The 17,840-nt window shown below is 53.6% G+C and overlaps 6 protein-coding genes across 6 annotated transcripts; 3 read left to right on the forward strand and 3 right to left on the reverse strand.

Annotated features, from left to right (window-relative positions):
• Window positions 1-170: 170 nt before the first annotated feature.
• Window positions 171-2,265, reverse strand: N7474_001499 (uncharacterized protein; the record flags this gene model as incomplete). Its single annotated transcript, XM_057192914.1, has 4 exons — window positions 171-1,175; window positions 1,228-2,055; window positions 2,126-2,182; window positions 2,254-2,265. 4 exons carry the CDS (start codon window positions 2,263-2,265, stop codon window positions 171-173), a joined length of 1,902 nt encoding a protein of 633 aa, XP_057057867.1.
• A 350-nt stretch (window positions 2,266-2,615) lies between these two features.
• N7474_001500 (ubiquinol--cytochrome-c reductase subunit 2) lies at window positions 2,616-4,169 on the forward strand (the record flags this gene model as incomplete). The annotated part of the gene is made up of 4 exons (XM_057192915.1): window positions 2,616-2,855; window positions 2,931-3,105; window positions 3,157-4,016; window positions 4,074-4,169. 4 exons carry the CDS (start codon window positions 2,616-2,618, stop codon window positions 4,167-4,169), a joined length of 1,371 nt encoding a protein of 456 aa, XP_057057868.1.
• Window positions 4,170-8,199: 4,030 nt separating this feature from the next.
• On the forward strand, window positions 8,200-10,173 carry N7474_001501 (Transmembrane amino acid transporter family protein; the record flags this gene model as incomplete). Its single annotated transcript, XM_057192916.1, has 4 exons — window positions 8,200-9,083; window positions 9,151-9,445; window positions 9,496-9,610; window positions 9,668-10,173. The coding sequence occupies 4 exons, from the start codon at window positions 8,200-8,202 to the stop codon at window positions 10,171-10,173; spliced, it is 1,800 nt and encodes a 599-aa protein (XP_057057869.1).
• A 230-nt stretch (window positions 10,174-10,403) lies between these two features.
• N7474_001502 (uncharacterized protein) lies at window positions 10,404-11,169 on the reverse strand (the record flags this gene model as incomplete). The annotated part of the gene is made up of 2 exons (XM_057192917.1): window positions 10,404-10,836; window positions 10,967-11,169. 2 exons carry the CDS (start codon window positions 11,167-11,169, stop codon window positions 10,404-10,406), a joined length of 636 nt encoding a protein of 211 aa, XP_057057870.1.
• Window positions 11,170-12,032: 863 nt separating this feature from the next.
• Window positions 12,033-14,564, reverse strand: N7474_001503 (Nrd1 complex RNA-binding subunit; the record flags this gene model as incomplete). Its single annotated transcript, XM_057192918.1, has 6 exons — window positions 12,033-12,154; window positions 12,202-12,553; window positions 12,612-13,783; window positions 13,838-13,937; window positions 14,137-14,382; window positions 14,445-14,564. The coding sequence occupies 6 exons, from the start codon at window positions 14,562-14,564 to the stop codon at window positions 12,033-12,035; spliced, it is 2,112 nt and encodes a 703-aa protein (XP_057057871.1).
• A 1,440-nt stretch (window positions 14,565-16,004) lies between these two features.
• Window positions 16,005-17,525, forward strand: cit1 (citrate (Si)-synthase CIT1; the record flags this gene model as incomplete). Its single annotated transcript, XM_057192919.1, has 3 exons — window positions 16,005-16,115; window positions 16,168-16,232; window positions 16,286-17,525. 3 exons carry the CDS (start codon window positions 16,005-16,007, stop codon window positions 17,523-17,525), a joined length of 1,416 nt encoding a protein of 471 aa, XP_057057872.1.
• Window positions 17,526-17,840: the final 315 nt, after the last annotated feature.

The following is a 17,840-nucleotide window of genomic DNA, read 5'->3' on the forward strand; positions in this document are numbered from 1 at the left end:
TGTTTACGTCCTGAAATACGCAAGATTGACCGTTGGCTCTCACCTCCAGGATGAAACTCTGGTGATTTTTGGATATCCTCGAAGCAGCGCCAGTAATGGATGCGCCGCTTGTAAATGCAACTCTTGCTATGAGATTCGTCGCTCATGAACAGACAGAATAGAGAGGCCGATCAGTAATCGCGGAACACGGCGACCATATCGTCCAACCGGGCCAACTCGCTCAGGTATTTGGCTTCACGGGCCCGCCAGCGCTCCAGATACTCCAACTCAGCCGCTGACAGATACCGCTCCTCATTCCCCTTGACATCAGAACGCTCAGTTTTCTCCAGAAAATCCTTCTCGCGCTCGCGTTCGAAATTCAACCGCTGCAGAGTACGAGACATGGCCTTGTACGTATCCTCCAAGACGCTACCGCAGATCCGATCCGGGTCGTAGTACCAAAGGTAGATGGTCTTGGAAGGCTGCCTCTGTGCATCGCGTGGCACTTCCTGGAGATCAACGAACCCGCCTGACTGCATGCCGGCGAGGGTCTGTCGCAGATCCTTGAACGGGAGCATTGTAATCTCCTGTAGCCGTTTCTCGTCTAGCTTCCCCTTAGCGTGCAGCACGCGCACCACCCGCAGCGCGACATCACCAAAGCGTGATTCGATCAGAGTTTCAAGTTCTAGATGCCGCAATTTACGTGCAAGATGCCGGAACTCAATCCTCCAGGTGGAGAGACCGCCAATTTGGGCCAGTGAAGTCAGGTTGTAGGGTGGTTGAGCCAGGAGACGAAGGTGTTGGTCAATGTCGTCGGTGCGGTCAATAGGATCTTGATTATCATGGTCATGGTCGTCACCATTGACGCCATTTGTCAATGGCCGTTTCCCGCGTCGGTTCGTCGTTTGTGAGGGATCCATTGGCCCGATAGATCCTGCTAGGTCCAGTTGCGGATCAACATCCTCCACTATTGCACTCAACTTGATCGGAGCCGAGTATTGCTCTCCTTCCTCTCCCTCGCGAGGAATCTCAGCCGATTCTCGGCAACGGGATGTCTGATATTCGATACGTCGGAGAAGACAACCATATACCTCAGCCGTTACGGCAGATGAATCGTTCGCGGCGAGCTCGATAAACCGAGCATTTCGAAGTGCCACATCCAACTTGGGATAGTTGACCCGAACAACTATTCCAGACTAAAGGAAGTGTTAGTACCCAGTGGATCATAAAACATGAAAAAAAACCTACATCCATGGGAGCAGTATCATATCCATCTTCATCCTCTAACCAGTCGTTCTCTTCTTCTTTCTTTTCATGCTCTTCCTCCACACCTTCTTCTCGAGAACCATCGCCATTAACCATCCCATGGTCCATCCGAGCGTGCTTTTTTGGTGTGCCAGAACCGTGACCTGACTTGCGCTTGATCCCTCGAGGGAGCCCATTAAATATCAATCCGCGGGTGAGGTCTCCATCTGTTCGTTCCGCGACCAACTCAGCGGTCTCGTGAGCTATCGCCTCCTGCTGCTTTTTGCCTTTCAATGATTTGATATCCGGTCTAGCGGAGACAGTTCGTTCGGCGTCAAGCCAGTTATCCGCGGGGCTCTGGAGATGTGCTTCCCGAACCCGCATGATGTAGCCGTGAGACGCAAGAGCTGTAAGAGTAGGGTGCAGGAGTGGCGGCCTTTCGTGGTGATCACCATTACGTTCGTCGGATGCCGCGTCATGGTTGACCCCGTTCGTCATGGGCTTGGAGGATCGAAGTTCCGGCAGTGTCTCCAAATAGCTGATCGGGGCATGTCCAAGGAACAAAATAGCGGACATAACTTTGGCTGCATACTTCCCCAGTCGGTCTTGGACCAGGTGGATGATTTTGCCCGATCGTACGAGATAGTAGGCGGACTGTGGGTTCGCTTCATAGTACGTAATGCCGTCCTCGAGGGAGGTGTAGTGGTAGACAAGGTGTTGTTGGATCATAGCCGCGAGACCATGATGCACCTGACGCTCGGTCAGGCGGGAATAGAATTTCAATCGCGGGAGAGTCAATCGTTCGTATCTTTGTAGAGTGGAAAAGATGCACTTCAGCGCGCGAAACCGTTAGCTTCAAGCTCCACGACCACGGATACCCCGTGATACTGGAGAGACATACTGCAAACAACTCGCCGAAATGATCCTCGACCAGGAGCGTACAGAGCTCCGCAGCGAACTGAGCTGGTAGTTAGCACCTCAAGCGCGCACTTATTTTTTGAGACTCGTGAGTCACTACGGGCATGTTACCTTGGACGTCATGGCTGAGGGTAGCAGAAAGCCGCCAGCCTGCAGTGCAGCAGATGAGCGACGATCGAGGTCACCGAAGCAGGAGCATTGGGGTCAAGGCGACTCCGACTTTCTGCATCTTTTTCTGGTTATCGCCGAGCCGAGTCACCTGACCCAATCACGTGAATTTCCGATTTCGCCCGCCGGCCAATCAGGGGCCGGTGAATCCACGCAGCTTTTCAGCACTTCGACACTACTCTCGTCTGGTTCATCTCCTGTTTTCCCGCATTCTCCCCCTCCCCTCCCTCCCTGCCAATTGTTCTGTTCCCTGGCTCTGTCTGGGTGTCTACTCTTTCCTCTTTCCTCCATTCACCCAGGCGACCATGCTGTCGCGGTCTTCCCTCAGCCGCAATGCGCCGCGAGCGCTCAACGTTGGCCGTCGGGCCATGGCCTCCGCCGCCAACCCGGCCTTCCAGTACGATGTCTCCGAGGCTGCTGGCGTGAAAGTCGCCAACCGTGAGGTGGCTGGCCCGACTGGCACTATTGCCGTAGTCGCAAAGGCCGGTTCCCGCTACCAGCCCTTCCCTGGTTTCTCCGATGCTCTGGAGCAATTCGCCTTCAAGGTTGGTCCCCGGCCATCAATTGAACCAATTCATCAATGAATAACCGACAATGCTAATTCAACTGCCAATGGTTAGTCCACACTCAAGCGATCGGCACTTCGGATCACCCGGGAGGTCGAGTTGATGGGTGGTGAGATCTCGTCGAGCAACTCCCGCGAAAACGTCGTCCTGCGGGCCAAATTCCTCGCGAACGACCTCCCATACTTCACAGAGCTGCTCGCGGAGGTTGCGAGCCAGACCAAGTTCCCTGGTGAGTTGGACCATTATTGGTGTGGGAGGAAAATGTACTAACTTCTATCAGATCACGAATTGAACGAGCTCGTCAGCAAGCTCCTCAAGTACAAGCAGCAGGCCATCTTCTCCAACCCCGAGAACATCGCCATCGATGCCGCCCATGGTATCGCCTTCCATCGCGGCCTGGGCTCGCAGATCACCCCGACCGAGACCGCGCCGTTCGAGAAGTACCTGTCGGCCGAGGCCCTAGCTGAGTATGCCCAGAACGCCTACGCCAAGTCCAACGTCGCTCTGGTCGCCAGCGGCCCCAACACCGCCGACGTGAATAAGTGGGTCGGCCAGTTCTTCAAGGACCTGCCCAGCGGCGGCACCTCCAGTCAGTACAAGGTCCTGCCAAGTGAGGCAACCAAGTACTATGGTGGCCAGCAGCGTCTGCCTTCCAAGGCCGGCAATGCCGTCGTGATTGCCTTCCCCGGATCCAGCGCCTTTGGTACCTCTGGCTACAAGCCTGAGGCCTCCGTCCTGGCCGCGCTCCTGGGCGGCGAGTCCACCATCAAGTGGTCTCCCGGCTTCTCGCTCCTGTCGCAGGCCACCCAGGGCTTCTCGTCGCTCCGTGTTTCCACCAAGAACCACGCGTACTCCGATGCCGGGCTCTTCACCGTCATGCTCTCCGGCAAGGCCGACCAGGTTGGTGCCGCCAGCAAGAACGTCGTCGACGTCCTCAAGAAGGCCGCCGCCGGCCAGGTCGCCAGCGAGGAGATCAAGAAGGCCGCTGCCCTGGCCAAGTTCCGTGCTCTGGAGTCCGTCCAGACCCTCGAGACCGGCCTCGAGGCCACCGGATCCAGCCTGGTCCACGGCAGCAAGCCCTACCAGATCGATGAGGTTGCCAAGGCTCTTGAGAAAGTCACAGAGCAGCAAGTCAAGGAAGTATGTTTGAACCCACAATTCTGTTTTTGTATTATCATACTAATTGTTTATGTGCAGGCCGCCAAGTCCTTCCTCTCCGGCAAGGCCACCCTCGTCAGCGTCGGCGATGTCTTCCAGCTCCCCTACGCCGAAGACCTGGGTCTGACCGTCTAAACCCTGTATACAATACACAACCCCTAGATTTAAGGGGGAAAAGCCAGTGTCCCCCGTTGCTTGGATTCGATGTGAACACCTGCGCCTAGATTCATTTGCCAATATCTCCTTTGTCCGAAGGTGTAGTTGACTGTAATACAATTGTACCTTATTCGATGCAGCACTACCCGAATTGAGGAATTGAACGCCTTAAGGTTAGCTTGGCTACCTAGATGACGTAGATGTCCATTTTTATGAGATCTCATTAGGTGCTTGACTGGGCGCAGACTTCGAACTCGCCGGTCGTGTTGCAATGACCATTGTACTTAATGAGATGTTCATGGTGCATTTATTTCTCTCAAGAATGCATGATACACCATCGAATTTACCCCCATATCTCCATATACATGTTTATACTGACTCAAAGGATCTAAAAAAGGATGAAAAGATTTAAGATGCACGCCTGTTGTCTCGATCAACGATGACAACAATTCCGCTAGGTATCCGTGATCCACGGATACAATTGCAGGTAATGGGTGGTTGTCTACTAGATTAATTGAGATTCTAACAGGTTTTTCGTAGCGGATCTCCATAGAAAATGTCGAAAATAGCAGGCACTGTTCCCCTCTTCGTATGTGATAAAGGTTACTAGATATTTATCTATGCTATAAGAGCGTAATGATAAAAAACTCTTCTTTTATATCTAATACATTCGTGGTAAGTATATTGATGGATATACGTTGTTTTGAGTCATTCCGGCCCTTTGGTTAAGGCTATGCTGCCTGCTTGAGTCTATTTCGGTGGTGGCTGAAATCTGGACCACTGAATAGGTTGAAGGCTTCAGGGCCTTGTAGGACAGACAGCACTCGCCGCCGTTGGTAACAATTGTCGCAATTGATCATCATGCGTAGAAGGATGGTTGGTTGGACTTCGGGATGCGGTGGCCCAAACACAACAAAAGGAGTTTGGCGACGGCTTCGCGAGGTTTGTAATTATTAGCTGTTGTGGGCATTGTAAATTTAAAAGCTGGTTCCGTACTCCACCGCAGACAGTGTGGGTGAGTGGTTATACCGCAGCACTGCTAATGCTGTTCCTTCGGGAGCCGTACGTCTACCCTTCTGGTAAATTGGAAGTAACAAATGCTAACCTCAACACAGAGAGTTCGAATCTCTGCGCTGTCGCGTCTTTTTTTTTCCTTTCTCATTTTTCCATTTCAATTGCGTGACGAGCTCGGCATAGCCATTTTCCCGCCCGCAAGGCGCTGCTTTACTATTCTAATACCTGCCTCCAAATGTCAGCCCCTCAGCACCAGGTATTCCCTGGACTGAAGACCTGAAGGGCTGGGTACAGATACCAGACGCATCATTGGTCCGCATGAACACCAGCACAATTCTAAGTTGTTTTTGAATTTCCCCGGAGACGAATAACTTCTTTAGCTAGTTCTACCAAACGGTAGATGAGCCTTGTCGAGTATAGCGAAGACTTTTATTTAGCAAATTGATTGTTGACTCCAACAATCTATCAGCAAGCACCAAGGAAATAATTCCACCCTCTTCGAACTTGGTACCAGTTCCGAGGATTGGCGGGCGTAATATCGAACTGCCTTTTCCATCTTTTCTTCTCTTCGGATGTAAGTTCAAAGCCCCGAGCCTGATTGCAACAAGCACATTCTATGGTACAGTGACCCATTGCCGTCTCTTGCCGAACTGAACTAGGCAAACGCCGCTCACAACACCCACATTCACGGCCACAGCAGCCTCCTTTACCAGTACAATCGGTGACGAGGCTAGCATTCATAAACCATAGTGGAGTCGCCCGGCAAGCCAGAAAGCCTCTGAGCAGGGCCCCTGGTTTACATGCAGACATGTGCATGTAACACTCCCGTGAGAGCAGCCAGTATTTCTTGTTGAGGGCCTCGGGTTCGTCCTGCAAGAGCTCCATTTCTGTCTCCGTCACTCGCGCAAGTGGGATTCCTTTCTCATCGACTCTTTCAATCTTCTCTTTCAAGGACATCTCCCGCTGAACTGTTTCTCGAAGTGCTAACTCGATAGTAACAATACCGTTCATAAATGTTATATAATCCTCTTCCTCATCAAACCAAAGAATCTGCGTTTTCCGAAATCTTTGAATTGTCTGGAGGGGCACGCCGTCTCTTTCCATGGCATTTTCGATCTTGATGCAGATGTTTTGGAGGACAGAGATTATATTGGCGGATTTGAGCAGTTTGAGATATGAAGACTAAGAAAACTTTTGGATGAGCGAGTGTCTTATAAACTCGGTCGGCGACTAAGCCCGATCCAGTGCGGTGCTAGCCCCAATAATCCTCTCGTAATATACCGATCACTGGTTGCTTAGTACAAATTGACCTCCATAGCACTTGAAGAGATGTTTTTTTAGTGACTGGGTAATTAGAGACCGTTGAAAATTGAAAGGAAAAAAAAAAAAAAAAAAAAAAAGATGCGACAGCGCAGAGATTCGAACTCTCTGTGTTGAGGTTAGCATTTATTACTTCCAATTTTCCAGAAGGGTAGACGTACGGCCCCCGAAGGGACAGCATTAGCAGTGCTGCGGTATAACCACTCACCCACACTGTCATTGCTTAGTTATTGTTACCGCAAATATATTGATATCTTAGCTGCCTTTACAAAATGATAATTCGCAAAAAAGCTGCCAGTACTCGTACAAGTTATGGCCCTCGCTTACTCAATGACTTGAACTTCCCGACGCTAGGGATCTCTACTTGGGACGTGCGGATTTCATACATTCATTCATACTCTAGAAATTGCAAAATCTTTCAAGATAGGGTGTACCGTGGGAAGATAGAGAGATAAATATTGTGGCGCAAACGCTAGTGTAAAGAAAAATGTAATCGAATAATACTTACATACAAATACCTTATCTTTTGTGTATAAATTGCCTGTTAAGACTGGTATAGTAAATACAATACTACTATGGGTTATCCTGAAAAGGTTAGCTTTACAGCCACATATTTACTTCATTGCGCGGCCCCTAAAAGAAGCGGGCCTCCGGAGGGTGCTGTCTGAGACAGGCTGATTGACATTCGCGGCTTATCTGAGTGGCTTGCAGGTCCGCGTGGGAGATACCCGTGGATCCGACTCGGGCGAGATCACTAGAATCGAGATAGCCTCCTGCTCCTGTTTCCATGTGGCACCCGGGGCTAGTACGTTCGCCACCGAGACGGCCAGGATTGCACTGCCTTCGCTATCACCTGATGGTTTGGCCTCGAAGGGGGCAAAGCAGTCTTGGTATAGTTCGTTCAGGCCGAGCTAGCCGGACTGATCCGGCGCTGTACAATACTCCGTCCGCCTAGTCAACTATTAGTTAATTATTCTCCGCCTGCGAGAACCCGAAAGCGCCTCCGGGTGGCGTCTTGTTGGCGTGCTTTCGGCCACCACCCACAAAACTCGCGGAAACCTACGTTGCAACGGCTAGCGTGATGGATTCTTCTCCACGGCGACACCGAAACCATCCAGTGCGGGGGATGGAGGCCTTACAGGACCGTCTGTACTTTTTTTTTTAAACTCGTAACTACTGTGTCTCTTTTTTTAACGTACATATATTTTTATATGAATGATCGCTAGAATAATGTGCGATCGGCCAGAATTGACGCTTCCTTTTTTCATTCCACCCGGGTTTCTGCAAGACAGGGGGTTTTCGGGGTCTCGGCCGGAAAAGGGCTAGAGCGTCGCTAACCAAGCATTGTGGAGAAGCTTGATCAGGCGATTGATTTCTTTACAGCGCTTGTACATTCGTCGAATTTTGGTAACGACTGGGTGTCACCGTGTCTTGATTGGTTCACCCCTTATCTCTGGGGGCGGCTGTGACCGTGGTTGGCTCGGGCCCTGGCTGGGGAGGCAAAAAGGCCCGAGCATATCAACAGTATGTTGTATGTAGTAGTAGTCCTGTGTAGGATATTATTTAGTGCTGGCCCTCGTCTCTCTCTCTCCTCTTCTTCTTCTTCTTCCTCTGTGCCCTCCCTCAATCCCCTCTGTTTCATTCCCTCCACCCTCCCCTTGGGATAGTAACAGACATGTCTGCTCCATTCCCCATTGAGCCAATTGCGCCGCCTCAGGTTCATGATCATGCGACCGAGGAGAAGCCCCAGATCCACCAGCGGGTCTGGGGTCTCGCGGCTCGGACAGACCCAACGGTCTCCTTCGAGGAGTTCCGCTACTGGGCCAAGATCGAGCGCGCCGAGGAGATCGAGGAAGAGCGCAAGTATCGCCAGATGCAGGGTCCCTGGTCCCTGAAGAAAATGATCAAAGGCCGCTTCTCCAAGGGTGTCCACCATGAGAAGAAGAAGATGGAGGAGCAGCAGCGCCAGCAGCAGCTGGCCGAGGTCTCGGAGAAAGGACCAACTGGCGTGATCGAATCCACCTACGATACCAGCTCCATGAGCTCGACCGAGGAGGAGTGGAAGACGGCGTCGCGTGCCTTGCGGACCGCCAGCTGGGGCTCGATCTTCTTCCTGATCACCACCGACATCCTCGGCTGGTCCAGCTGTCCTTACGTCTTCTCCAGTGTCGGCTATGGTCCCGGTATCGCCCTGTACATCATCTTCGGTCTGGCCGCTGGTCTCAGTGGTTTCTTCCTGTGGAAGGTGTTCATGACCCTCGATTCGTCTCGCTATCCCATGTGCAGTTATGGTGATCTCTTCCTCCGCGTGTTTGGTCCCAAGACCCGGCATGCCATCAACGTCACCCAGTCCTTCCAGCAGTTCTGTTCCGTCATGGTGTTGATCTTGGGTAACGGCCAGATCATTTCCCAGCTGGCGGGACCCAAGCTGTGCTTCATTGTTGCCATGATCATTGCCATGGTTGTGGGTATCCTCTGCGGTAGTATTCGATCTCTCCAGCGCCTGGGTTGGCTGTGCAATCTCTCCGTGTGGTTGAACATTGTCAGCTTCATCATCATGTGAGTTATTTATGACGGAAAGCTTGGCTCTGCTCCCCCAAACATTGTAGCTAATGAACGAAAACAGCATGGTCGCCTCTTCCAAATTCGGCGTTGACTACACCTACATCTTCAATTCGACCCGCCTCAAGGATAAGCTGCCCGTGATGACTTTTGCTGGTCCACCTCCGGACATGTACCAGCAGCAGTCTACTGGCTTCTCGGCACAGTTCAATGCAGTTGATTCCATGGTTTATGCGTACAGTGGTGCAATTCTCTTCGTCGCTTTCATGGCCGAGATGCGCCACCCCATGGACTTCTGGAAGGGCATGATCTGTGCCCAGGCCTTCATCTGCTCTGTCTACATCCTGTTCGGTGCTTATGTGAGTTTCCATTCTCTTCCCGGACCGAGGCGAAGACTAATGCCATACAGGTCTACAGCAACTACGGCCAGTACTCCGGATCGAACATCTCGCAGGTCATTGAGCCCTTGCATTTGCAGGTAGTGGCCAATGTGTTCAGTCTATTAACCGGGTTTATTGCATGCAGTAAGTACAATTCAGCATTCCTCGTCTTGGATTTTAACACTAATCCCCCCTGCGCAGTTCTGTACTTCAATGTTGGCATGAAGACCGTCTACATCGAGGTGTTCCAGGAGGTCCTGAACTTCCCTCCCATTTCCTCGAGCAAGGGCCGCTGGATGTGGTATGCCCTTGGCCCCTGCTACTGGATCATTGCCTTCTGCGTCGCCGCGGCCGTGCCGAACCTGAACGGTATCGTCAACTTCGTCGGTGGTCTGCTCGGCGTGAACTTCACCTACTCCCTTCCCGCCATCCTCTTCCTCGGCTGGATGATTAATGATGGTGCCTCTCTGCCAGGCGAGGGCTTCGACCCTGCCACTGGGGTCTCCACCCAGCACGACCATGGTCCCAAGCGCTGGATGCGTGGATACATGGCTAAGTGGCACATCAACACACTCGTTTTGATCTACGCCCTTGCCTCCCTCGCCACCTCGGGCATGGGTACTTGGGCCGCGGTTGAGGGTCTCATCAGCATCTTCGGACCTGGTGGAACTGTCGCTACTTCCTTCGGTTGTGCTTCGCCAGCTTAGATGGGGGTCTTCTTTCTTTGCGAACCTCGTTTCGCTTTTGCTTAAAGGCCACGCGTTGTAGATGTCCCTCCTTGGCTTGCACAGGCGGTGTTGATAAACGGGAGGTCCTTTTTCACTCAATGATAGAAAACGCATTTTACATTTCAATGTTTCTCTCTATCAGCTCCTTGTACATAAATATAAGACCAGACCGACACCCTGGAGATCATTAGCACGAGTCATGAAACACTTCAACGAACAACCTCCTTCCCTCGAATCAAATCATAAGTAGGAATAACCCTCATATCAAAGCCTCCTTTTCCATCAAACCGATGCTCCTCCTTTTTCCGTTCGCAATACTTCATGGCCTCGTCTCTCACCACCACCCACTCAACAACACTACTCCTCCCCAGCGCCGTCTCGTCCGCTCTGAGTCTCTGTAATGCCTCTTGCACCCAGCCTACACAATTCCACCCGGGCGTCCCCTGCCTGCTAGGCGTGCTGCGCAAGATCTCGACAACCCGGTGCCCATCTACCACCTTGCCCACCAAGATTCGAACGAGCATCATGTTGGATGAGTCGAGTGCGTTTTCGCTCTCTTCGAAAATCCACTCAGATCTTTTCCTGTCCGGGTTGATTTGTTCTTTCGCGTGGTAGCGAATGCTTCTTTTGCCGGTGCCGGAGCTTTTAGGTCCTACCATTAAGGCCCAATGATATCTAAACCGAGAGGGAGGCCGTGGGTTAGACTTGCATATGTATATATATATATATATATATATATATAACCAGGAAGCGCTGGGTTGACTAGACTTACGTATCTTCCTTGCCGGACATGACTGAGGCCCCGGCTCGGACGTGGAGAGTGACATATAGACGATCTTTGTTAAGTAGCATTTCCGGAGTAGGTTGACCTTGAGGTTCAGAACGGGTAGGGGACTTGGTCCGTGGGTAGAGATAGTGAGCAAGAGCTAGTTCCTCGAAGAAAATCTGTTTGTTTTTAACCGTAAGCGCCGTCATGTGGTGTGACAAGTTTGTAATTGCTTGCATATTTCGCGGCTATCTGCGCCTGTGGCTGCTATTTATAAAGCGATACATGTATGCCACGCCCAGGTTGACTCCATCGAGGTTGGAACCAAAATAAGAACTACAGTAGCAAAAGGTAATCTCCCCGAGGAAAAGAGCTTCAGATTCACCACTTGGAACCCATCTCGCTATTGGAAGGATAGTCCATGCCCAACGGTCTCAAAGACCTGGAGTCTAAAAGGTAAAATCTGACCATGGCCAGCTACGGACGGTTCTTAAATCGGGGGTGCTATAGTATGAAAAGTGCTTATTGTCATTGATTACTACCAAACAGGAACAGGAGCGATATGCGAAAACGGCAGCACCTCCACTGGAAATGCCGTAGCTACAATTCTAGACACGAAGACCCCAAGGTTTCCTTCCACAAGACCGAGATACGGAGAAAAGCTTGGACGTGCAGGGTAGAATTGTACATTTCATGATTCCGTCTCATCCAGGAATCAAGGTGGCGGTCACCATTATGAGAATATCGCTCATAGGCATATGCCATGGCAGAACATGCAAGAGGAAGAAAAAGTGATACAAGCGAAGAAGTGAAAAGACAAGAAAAAGAGAAAGGAAAAAAAAAGGGCAAAACGAAACACCTTACCCGCCCACGTAAAACCAGTGAGCCGGCCAAGAAAAGCCGAGGTCGGCTTATACAGAATCCCTCCCTTCCGTTCTCAACCATTAAACGCCTGGGTTACCCATGCGGGCAAGTCGTGGATAAAGACAACGATGCATGTCATGCAGAGTGATAGTAGAGCCAAATTAGAAGATCGTATGTGTGTGCGCGTTGGAAGAAGACTTTTTCTTGTTTACTGGCCTTGGCCAGGAGGCGGAGGCTGCGAGGTCGGCATCGAGCCGGCCTGAGCACCGCCCATCATAAAGCCAGGCGGAAGCATGGGCATGTTGGCGAAGTTGAAACCGTAAGCCGGCACTGCCGGGGGACAGCCGGGTTGTTCATGTTCGGTGCGTCACGATCACCGGGTCCGCTAGCGTAGCCATCACGATCGCCGCGGCGGCCAGGAGGACCCCCCGCAGGGGGACCACCGCCGAAGCGGTCAGGTTGCGTGCGCGTAGAGATCGGGCCGCGTTTGCCGCCGGTGTCTGTCGCAATGCGGCGGCTGATAGCCTTGGAGGACACGCCGGCGCCGATTTCAATGTCCGGCTCCTCGACGACCATCCCGGACTCGATTGGCCGTCCGCCTGTGCCACCGTACTCGGCAGTCAGCATCCACTTGCGGTCTGCTTCGGTCAGGCGCTCGATTGGAATAATGCTGACGCCGGTCTGGTAGTCGCTGCAGTCGCGGGGACCGAATCCGACACCCCATCGAGTCTGTACATCTATAAGTTAGAACCGAAAAGAAAAGAAAACCGAAAGAGATCAAACTTACCCTGAGTTGCATATCGCCAGCCCGGTACGACTCCATTCCGTCGCGAGCACTGATTGCGTCCTTGCGGCTGATCATCTTGATAAAAGCGTGGCGCTTGTCGATGTTGACGATGCAGGTCTGGACAATTCCGAATTTGCCAAACAGCGCGCGCAAGTGGGCCTCGGGCGCGGTAACACCTCCCACGAACAGAGTCCGGCTCAGAACCTTGATGCTGCCCTGGCCAATCGAGTAGTCCCATTCGAGGAACTTGGGTCCCGGAGGCGGCAGGTTAGGGTCTCGGCGGTTGGGAGAGGGGGAGCGGCGCCTGCGTCCAGGTGGGCTGCGCTGTCGATATTCATTGCCACCGCGGCGGCCACGGGCGTCACGCGGGTCTCCTCCACGGCGTCCGGGTGAATCGTCATGGTAATCTCCATAGACAGGACTCTCGCGGCGGCGAGGAGGGGAGACAGTGCGGCGTCTGTCCCAGCCGGGAGAACGGGAACGACGGCGGTACCCACCGGGAGGCGAGCGAGGATAGTCACGATCTCTCTCACGATCGCGGTTCTGGGAGTCTGGACGCCCCCAGCCGCCGACACCTTGGCCGGCCATCGCATTGAATGCCGGCGGCATTTGACCGGCATTCATACCACCCATGGCGGCGGGGTTGGAAAAGCTGAGAAGCTGCAATGCGGTCCCCCATTGGTCTTGCGGGATACCTTGCGCGGCAAGCATTTGAATGAGCTGAAGCTGTTGACCCAGCGCGTTAGGGTCTGTCGCACCAGGCGCAGGCTGCGTGGGAGCAGCAGCAGCTTGCGGCAGCAACCCCGCCAGCGGGTTCGGAGTTTGGCTTTGGCTTTGCGGTTGGGCCATGGCAGGATTCTGCGCGAGGCCACTCAGAGCGGCAAGTGGATTCGCCATGGCACCACCGGCATAGTGATTGACCCCGGCCGCAGAATCGGCAGAGGACACCGGTTGCGGGGCAGCTCCGGTCAGGGCGGCCAGAGGGTTAGTGGGCACTGGCGCAGCAGGGGCTGCCGGGGCGGCGGTGTTCTGCTTCGCCATGTCAGCCAAGGCTTTGAGGATGCTTGACGTATTGGTCGCGCCATTGGCTGATTGCTGTGCCGGCTGCTGAAGACCAGCCAGGGGGTTGAAACCCGGAGCCGGGGATCCATCGGGAGTGGTGGATTCAATGTCTAGAGATACATAATTAGATGGAATTGTTCTCGCGGTGGATCGAGTAAGCTTACTGGGCCGGGGGGCGTTCAGTTTCTCCTTGAACGAGGCCAACATGGGGGCGGGAAAAGTCTGCCCGCGCTCCCAGATGTCCACCAGCTTCTTGATTTTCTCCTAAAAGTAGAACATAATACGTGAGTTATACGGTTCCCAGCACAATCATAAGTGGACTAGGTTGCAAGTTAAAATTAACCGCAGACACAGCGAGGGCCGGATGCAGATACATCGCATCGGACCAGCTTGTCTGCAGGCAAGAAAACGAACATCCTCTTTTTATGGTGTGATTTGATATCTTGTGTGTTCTAATGCGTACCTTTTGATCTTCGGGGGCGTTGTTAATGATATCGGTCATCAAGACGGGCAGTAGCTCCGTCACTCGGTTGACGCCCGCGGCGAATGTCCCATCGGGCGCAGCACTTCCAGCAGGCTGGCCGGCCTTGCGCGCAGCATCTACCCATTGTCGCGTTACAGAGTCTACGACATAGAGTACGCCCAACTTGTGGGTGCCAGGGGCCTTTTTGAAGTGTGTATAGATCTTCTGGATGAGGACGGATTCGTTCTAGAAGGAAGAGAGGGTGATCAGCGAGGGTTCTGGAACAGCGATGGGGCAGATGGCCGTACCTGGACGTTGGCGGTGCACAGCGAGGTGATGCTGTTGATCTTGGAGCCGGACACACCGGGCGGTTTGAGCGCCAGCATGGACTGGAGATAATTCTCCAGCTCCGCAGAGGCTGACGACATGGCGATCACTGGCTGTGGCCGCCGAAAGTGAGAATGTGTAGGAAGAAGACTCTATCAGTCTGATGCTTGGTTGTCGCAGAGAGAGAGAGAGATATCTCAGCAATGTTGCGGGTTACTTCGAATGCAGCAGAGACGCTCAAGCAGAAACGGACTCCTAACGAGGTCTTAAAAAAGAAACCGTGGCTCTTCACTACTGAACCCACGAGCGCATACACTGCTGACCAGAGAACTGCCGCCTACAGCTGAGATACAGCCTAGCGAGGATGTGTGTGGAAGAGGTGGGATGAGTACGAGTACAGGAGGTACAACCTAAGGCGCACTGCAAGTGAGATCCCAGGAGGGAAGCAGAGTGACGCAGTTACAGTGTACGAGTAATCCGCAGGTCCCAGGCGATGAAAAAAACGATGGAAAGAGATGAAGAAGAAGGGGAGGTTGGGAGGGAGATGATGAAACAAACGAAAGAAGGGAGAAACTTGCAAGAGCAGGGATGGCAGGGACCGGTCAGGTGACCGCAAAAGTCTGCCACCGGAATGGGGTTATGTGATGATCCGGATAGATCACATGATTTTTGTGCATTCCTAGTCTCTCCGGCCCCCGTACTCCTTCTTTCCTCTTCCGCCAGTGAGAGCCCGAGAGAAACCCGAGATTCGCCGGTGGATACCTACACCCGCTGTCCGGCCACAATAATGTACACAATGACCCCGGTGAACCATTTGAGAAGGGCGTGTGCCACTGCCCCCCGGATATCGTTGGGGGTCTTTCTGTCTGTCGGAGTCTCTGCCTTCGCAGAACCCTCCCGAGGACGACCGTCATGGATACCGAGGATCTGACCTGATTCAGGGCTCGGGGCGCATCGCCCTCGGAAGCGGCACGGTTGATAAAGGGCGAGTTGCCGACGTCATCTCCCAGCATCTCCATCGGGCCTAGCGCAATGACGGTACCGTACGGGCCCCTGTCTCACATCGGCATCATCATGAGGTATACCGTTGGGCTTGGACGATAGGATAGTGATATGTAGTCCAGTAACTCCAATGTTCTGACCCAATCATCGCACGACTCTGCCCCAGAATGTGCATCGAATCAACCCGGATCTCCCAGAAGGATTCGACCGCAGTGGACCTGAAAGCTCCAGTGGAAGTGCCAGCCAGGATCTCCCGGCAGGCCGAGAAGAAGTACCGTTGGGGCCAGCAATTACCGCCCGTGACAGACCCATTTTAATGACACGCCCTAAGCTGCCGGACACGGGCTCCCGATTTTGTGACCGTGACGCTCGCGGTACCGGCTGTATTACGGGTCGAAGGGAGAAAAAAGAGAGCTATTCTCCCCGAAAATTTTGTCATCTCTTTCCCTCCTTCATTCTTCTTCTTGTGTCCACTTGATCCTCTCCCATCCTTCCACCTTCTCATAACCCCCCTCCCTCCTTTTCTATCACAACTCGATATGGCTACCTCTCTTCGAATCGGTACTGCCGCCCTGCGGTCTTCGGTCGCGAAGCCCGTGCAGACCGCCGCCTTGAACGGCGTGCGCTGCTACTCCTCCGCGAAGGCCAAGGTGCGTACAGCTTGACCGAGCTCAATTGGGCATGCTAACATGTCTGGTCTAGTCCCTCAAGGACACCTTTGCCGATAACCTGCCGGCCGAGATCGAGAAGGTCAAGAAGCTCCGCAAGTATGTTCTTTCTGGCTGTCCATCCGCGCAATTCCGGCTAATCGCAAGGACAGAGACTACGGTAACAAGGTCATAGGCGAGGTCACCCTGGACCAGGCCTATGGCGGTGCCCGTGGCATCAAGTCCCTCGTCTGGGAGGGCTCCATCCTCGACTCCGAGGAGGGTATCCGTTTCCGTGGCCGCACCATCCCCGAGATCCAGAAGCTCCTGCCCAAGGCCCCCGGTGGCGAGGAGCCCCTGCCCGAGGGTCTCTTCTGGCTGCTGCTGACCGGTGAGATCCCCTCCGAGCAGCAGGTCCGTGACCTGTCTGCCGAGTGGGCTGCGCGCTCCGACATCCCCAAGTTCCTGGAGGAGCTCATCGACCGCTGCCCCACCGACCTACACCCCATGGCCCAGTTCTCGCTGGCCGTGACCGCCCTGGAGCACGAGTCGGCCTTCGCCAAGGCCTACGCCAAGGGCATCAACAAGAAGGACTATTGGAGCTACACCTTTGAGGACTCGATGGACCTGATCGCCAAGCTGCCCACCATTGCCGCCAAGATCTACCGCAACGTCTTCAAGGACGGCAAGGTCGCCGCCGTCCAGAAGGACAAGGACTACTCGTTCAACCTGGCCAACCAGCTGGGCTTCGGCGGCAACAGCGACTTCGTGGAGCTGATGCGCCTGTACCTGACCATCCACTCCGACCACGAGGGTGGCAACGTCAGCGCCCACACCACCCACCTGGTCGGCAGCGCCCTGAGCTCGCCTATGCTCTCGCTGTCCGCCGGCCTCCAGGGTCTGGCCGGTCCCCTGCACGGCCTGGCCAACCAGGAGGTGCTGAACTGGCTCACCAAGATGAAGTCCGCCATCGGCAACGACCTGAGCGACCAGTCGATCAAGGACTACCTGTGGTCCACCCTGAACGCCGGCCAGGTCGTGCCCGGCTACGGCCACGCTGTGCTGCGTAAGACTGACCCGCGCTACGTCTCGCAGCGCGAGTTTGCCCTGCGCAAGCTGCCCGATGACCCCATGTTCAAGCTGGTCAGCCAGGTCTACAAGATCGCCCCTGGTGTTCTGACCGAGCACGGAAAGACCAAGAACCCCTTCCCCAACGTTGACGCGCACTCTGGTGTCCTCTTGCAGTACTACGGTCTGACCGAGGCCAACTACTACACCGTCCTGTTCGGTGTGTCGCGCGCCCTGGGTGTCCTGCCCCAGCTGATCATCGACCGTGCCCTGGGCATGCCCATTGAGCGCCCCAAGTCGTTCAGCACTGAGGCCTATGCCAAGCTGGTTGGTGCTAAGCTCTAAGCGCATCCTGCCATTTGTATAATTTTCATTTTCTTTGGGGTTCTTTGTTTTACTTGGATTTTTTCTGGAGGAAGAGTTTTATTTGTTTTGTATGATAAACTAGGACTTGACCGGTTCGAGCGGGCCTTGTAACAGCACTTCCTCAAACATCATTTCTGTGCGACAGAGTCTGGAACATACGGCGTAGATTGTATTTTAGGTCTGATAACTGCCATGTAGAATCGAGACTGCAAACTGTTGGGACGCTTTGGCCCGCTCAACTTTTTTCACCGCCGGGCCCACTCGAGATGTGATGGACACCCAGTACTTTCGATC

The sequence above is a fragment of the Penicillium riverlandense genome (assembly GCF_028828495.1).
Source record: "Penicillium riverlandense strain IBT 135883 chromosome Unknown utg000001l_segment0_segment0, whole genome shotgun sequence".
In the NCBI taxonomy this organism is placed as follows: domain Eukaryota; kingdom Fungi; phylum Ascomycota; class Eurotiomycetes; order Eurotiales; family Aspergillaceae; genus Penicillium; species Penicillium riverlandense.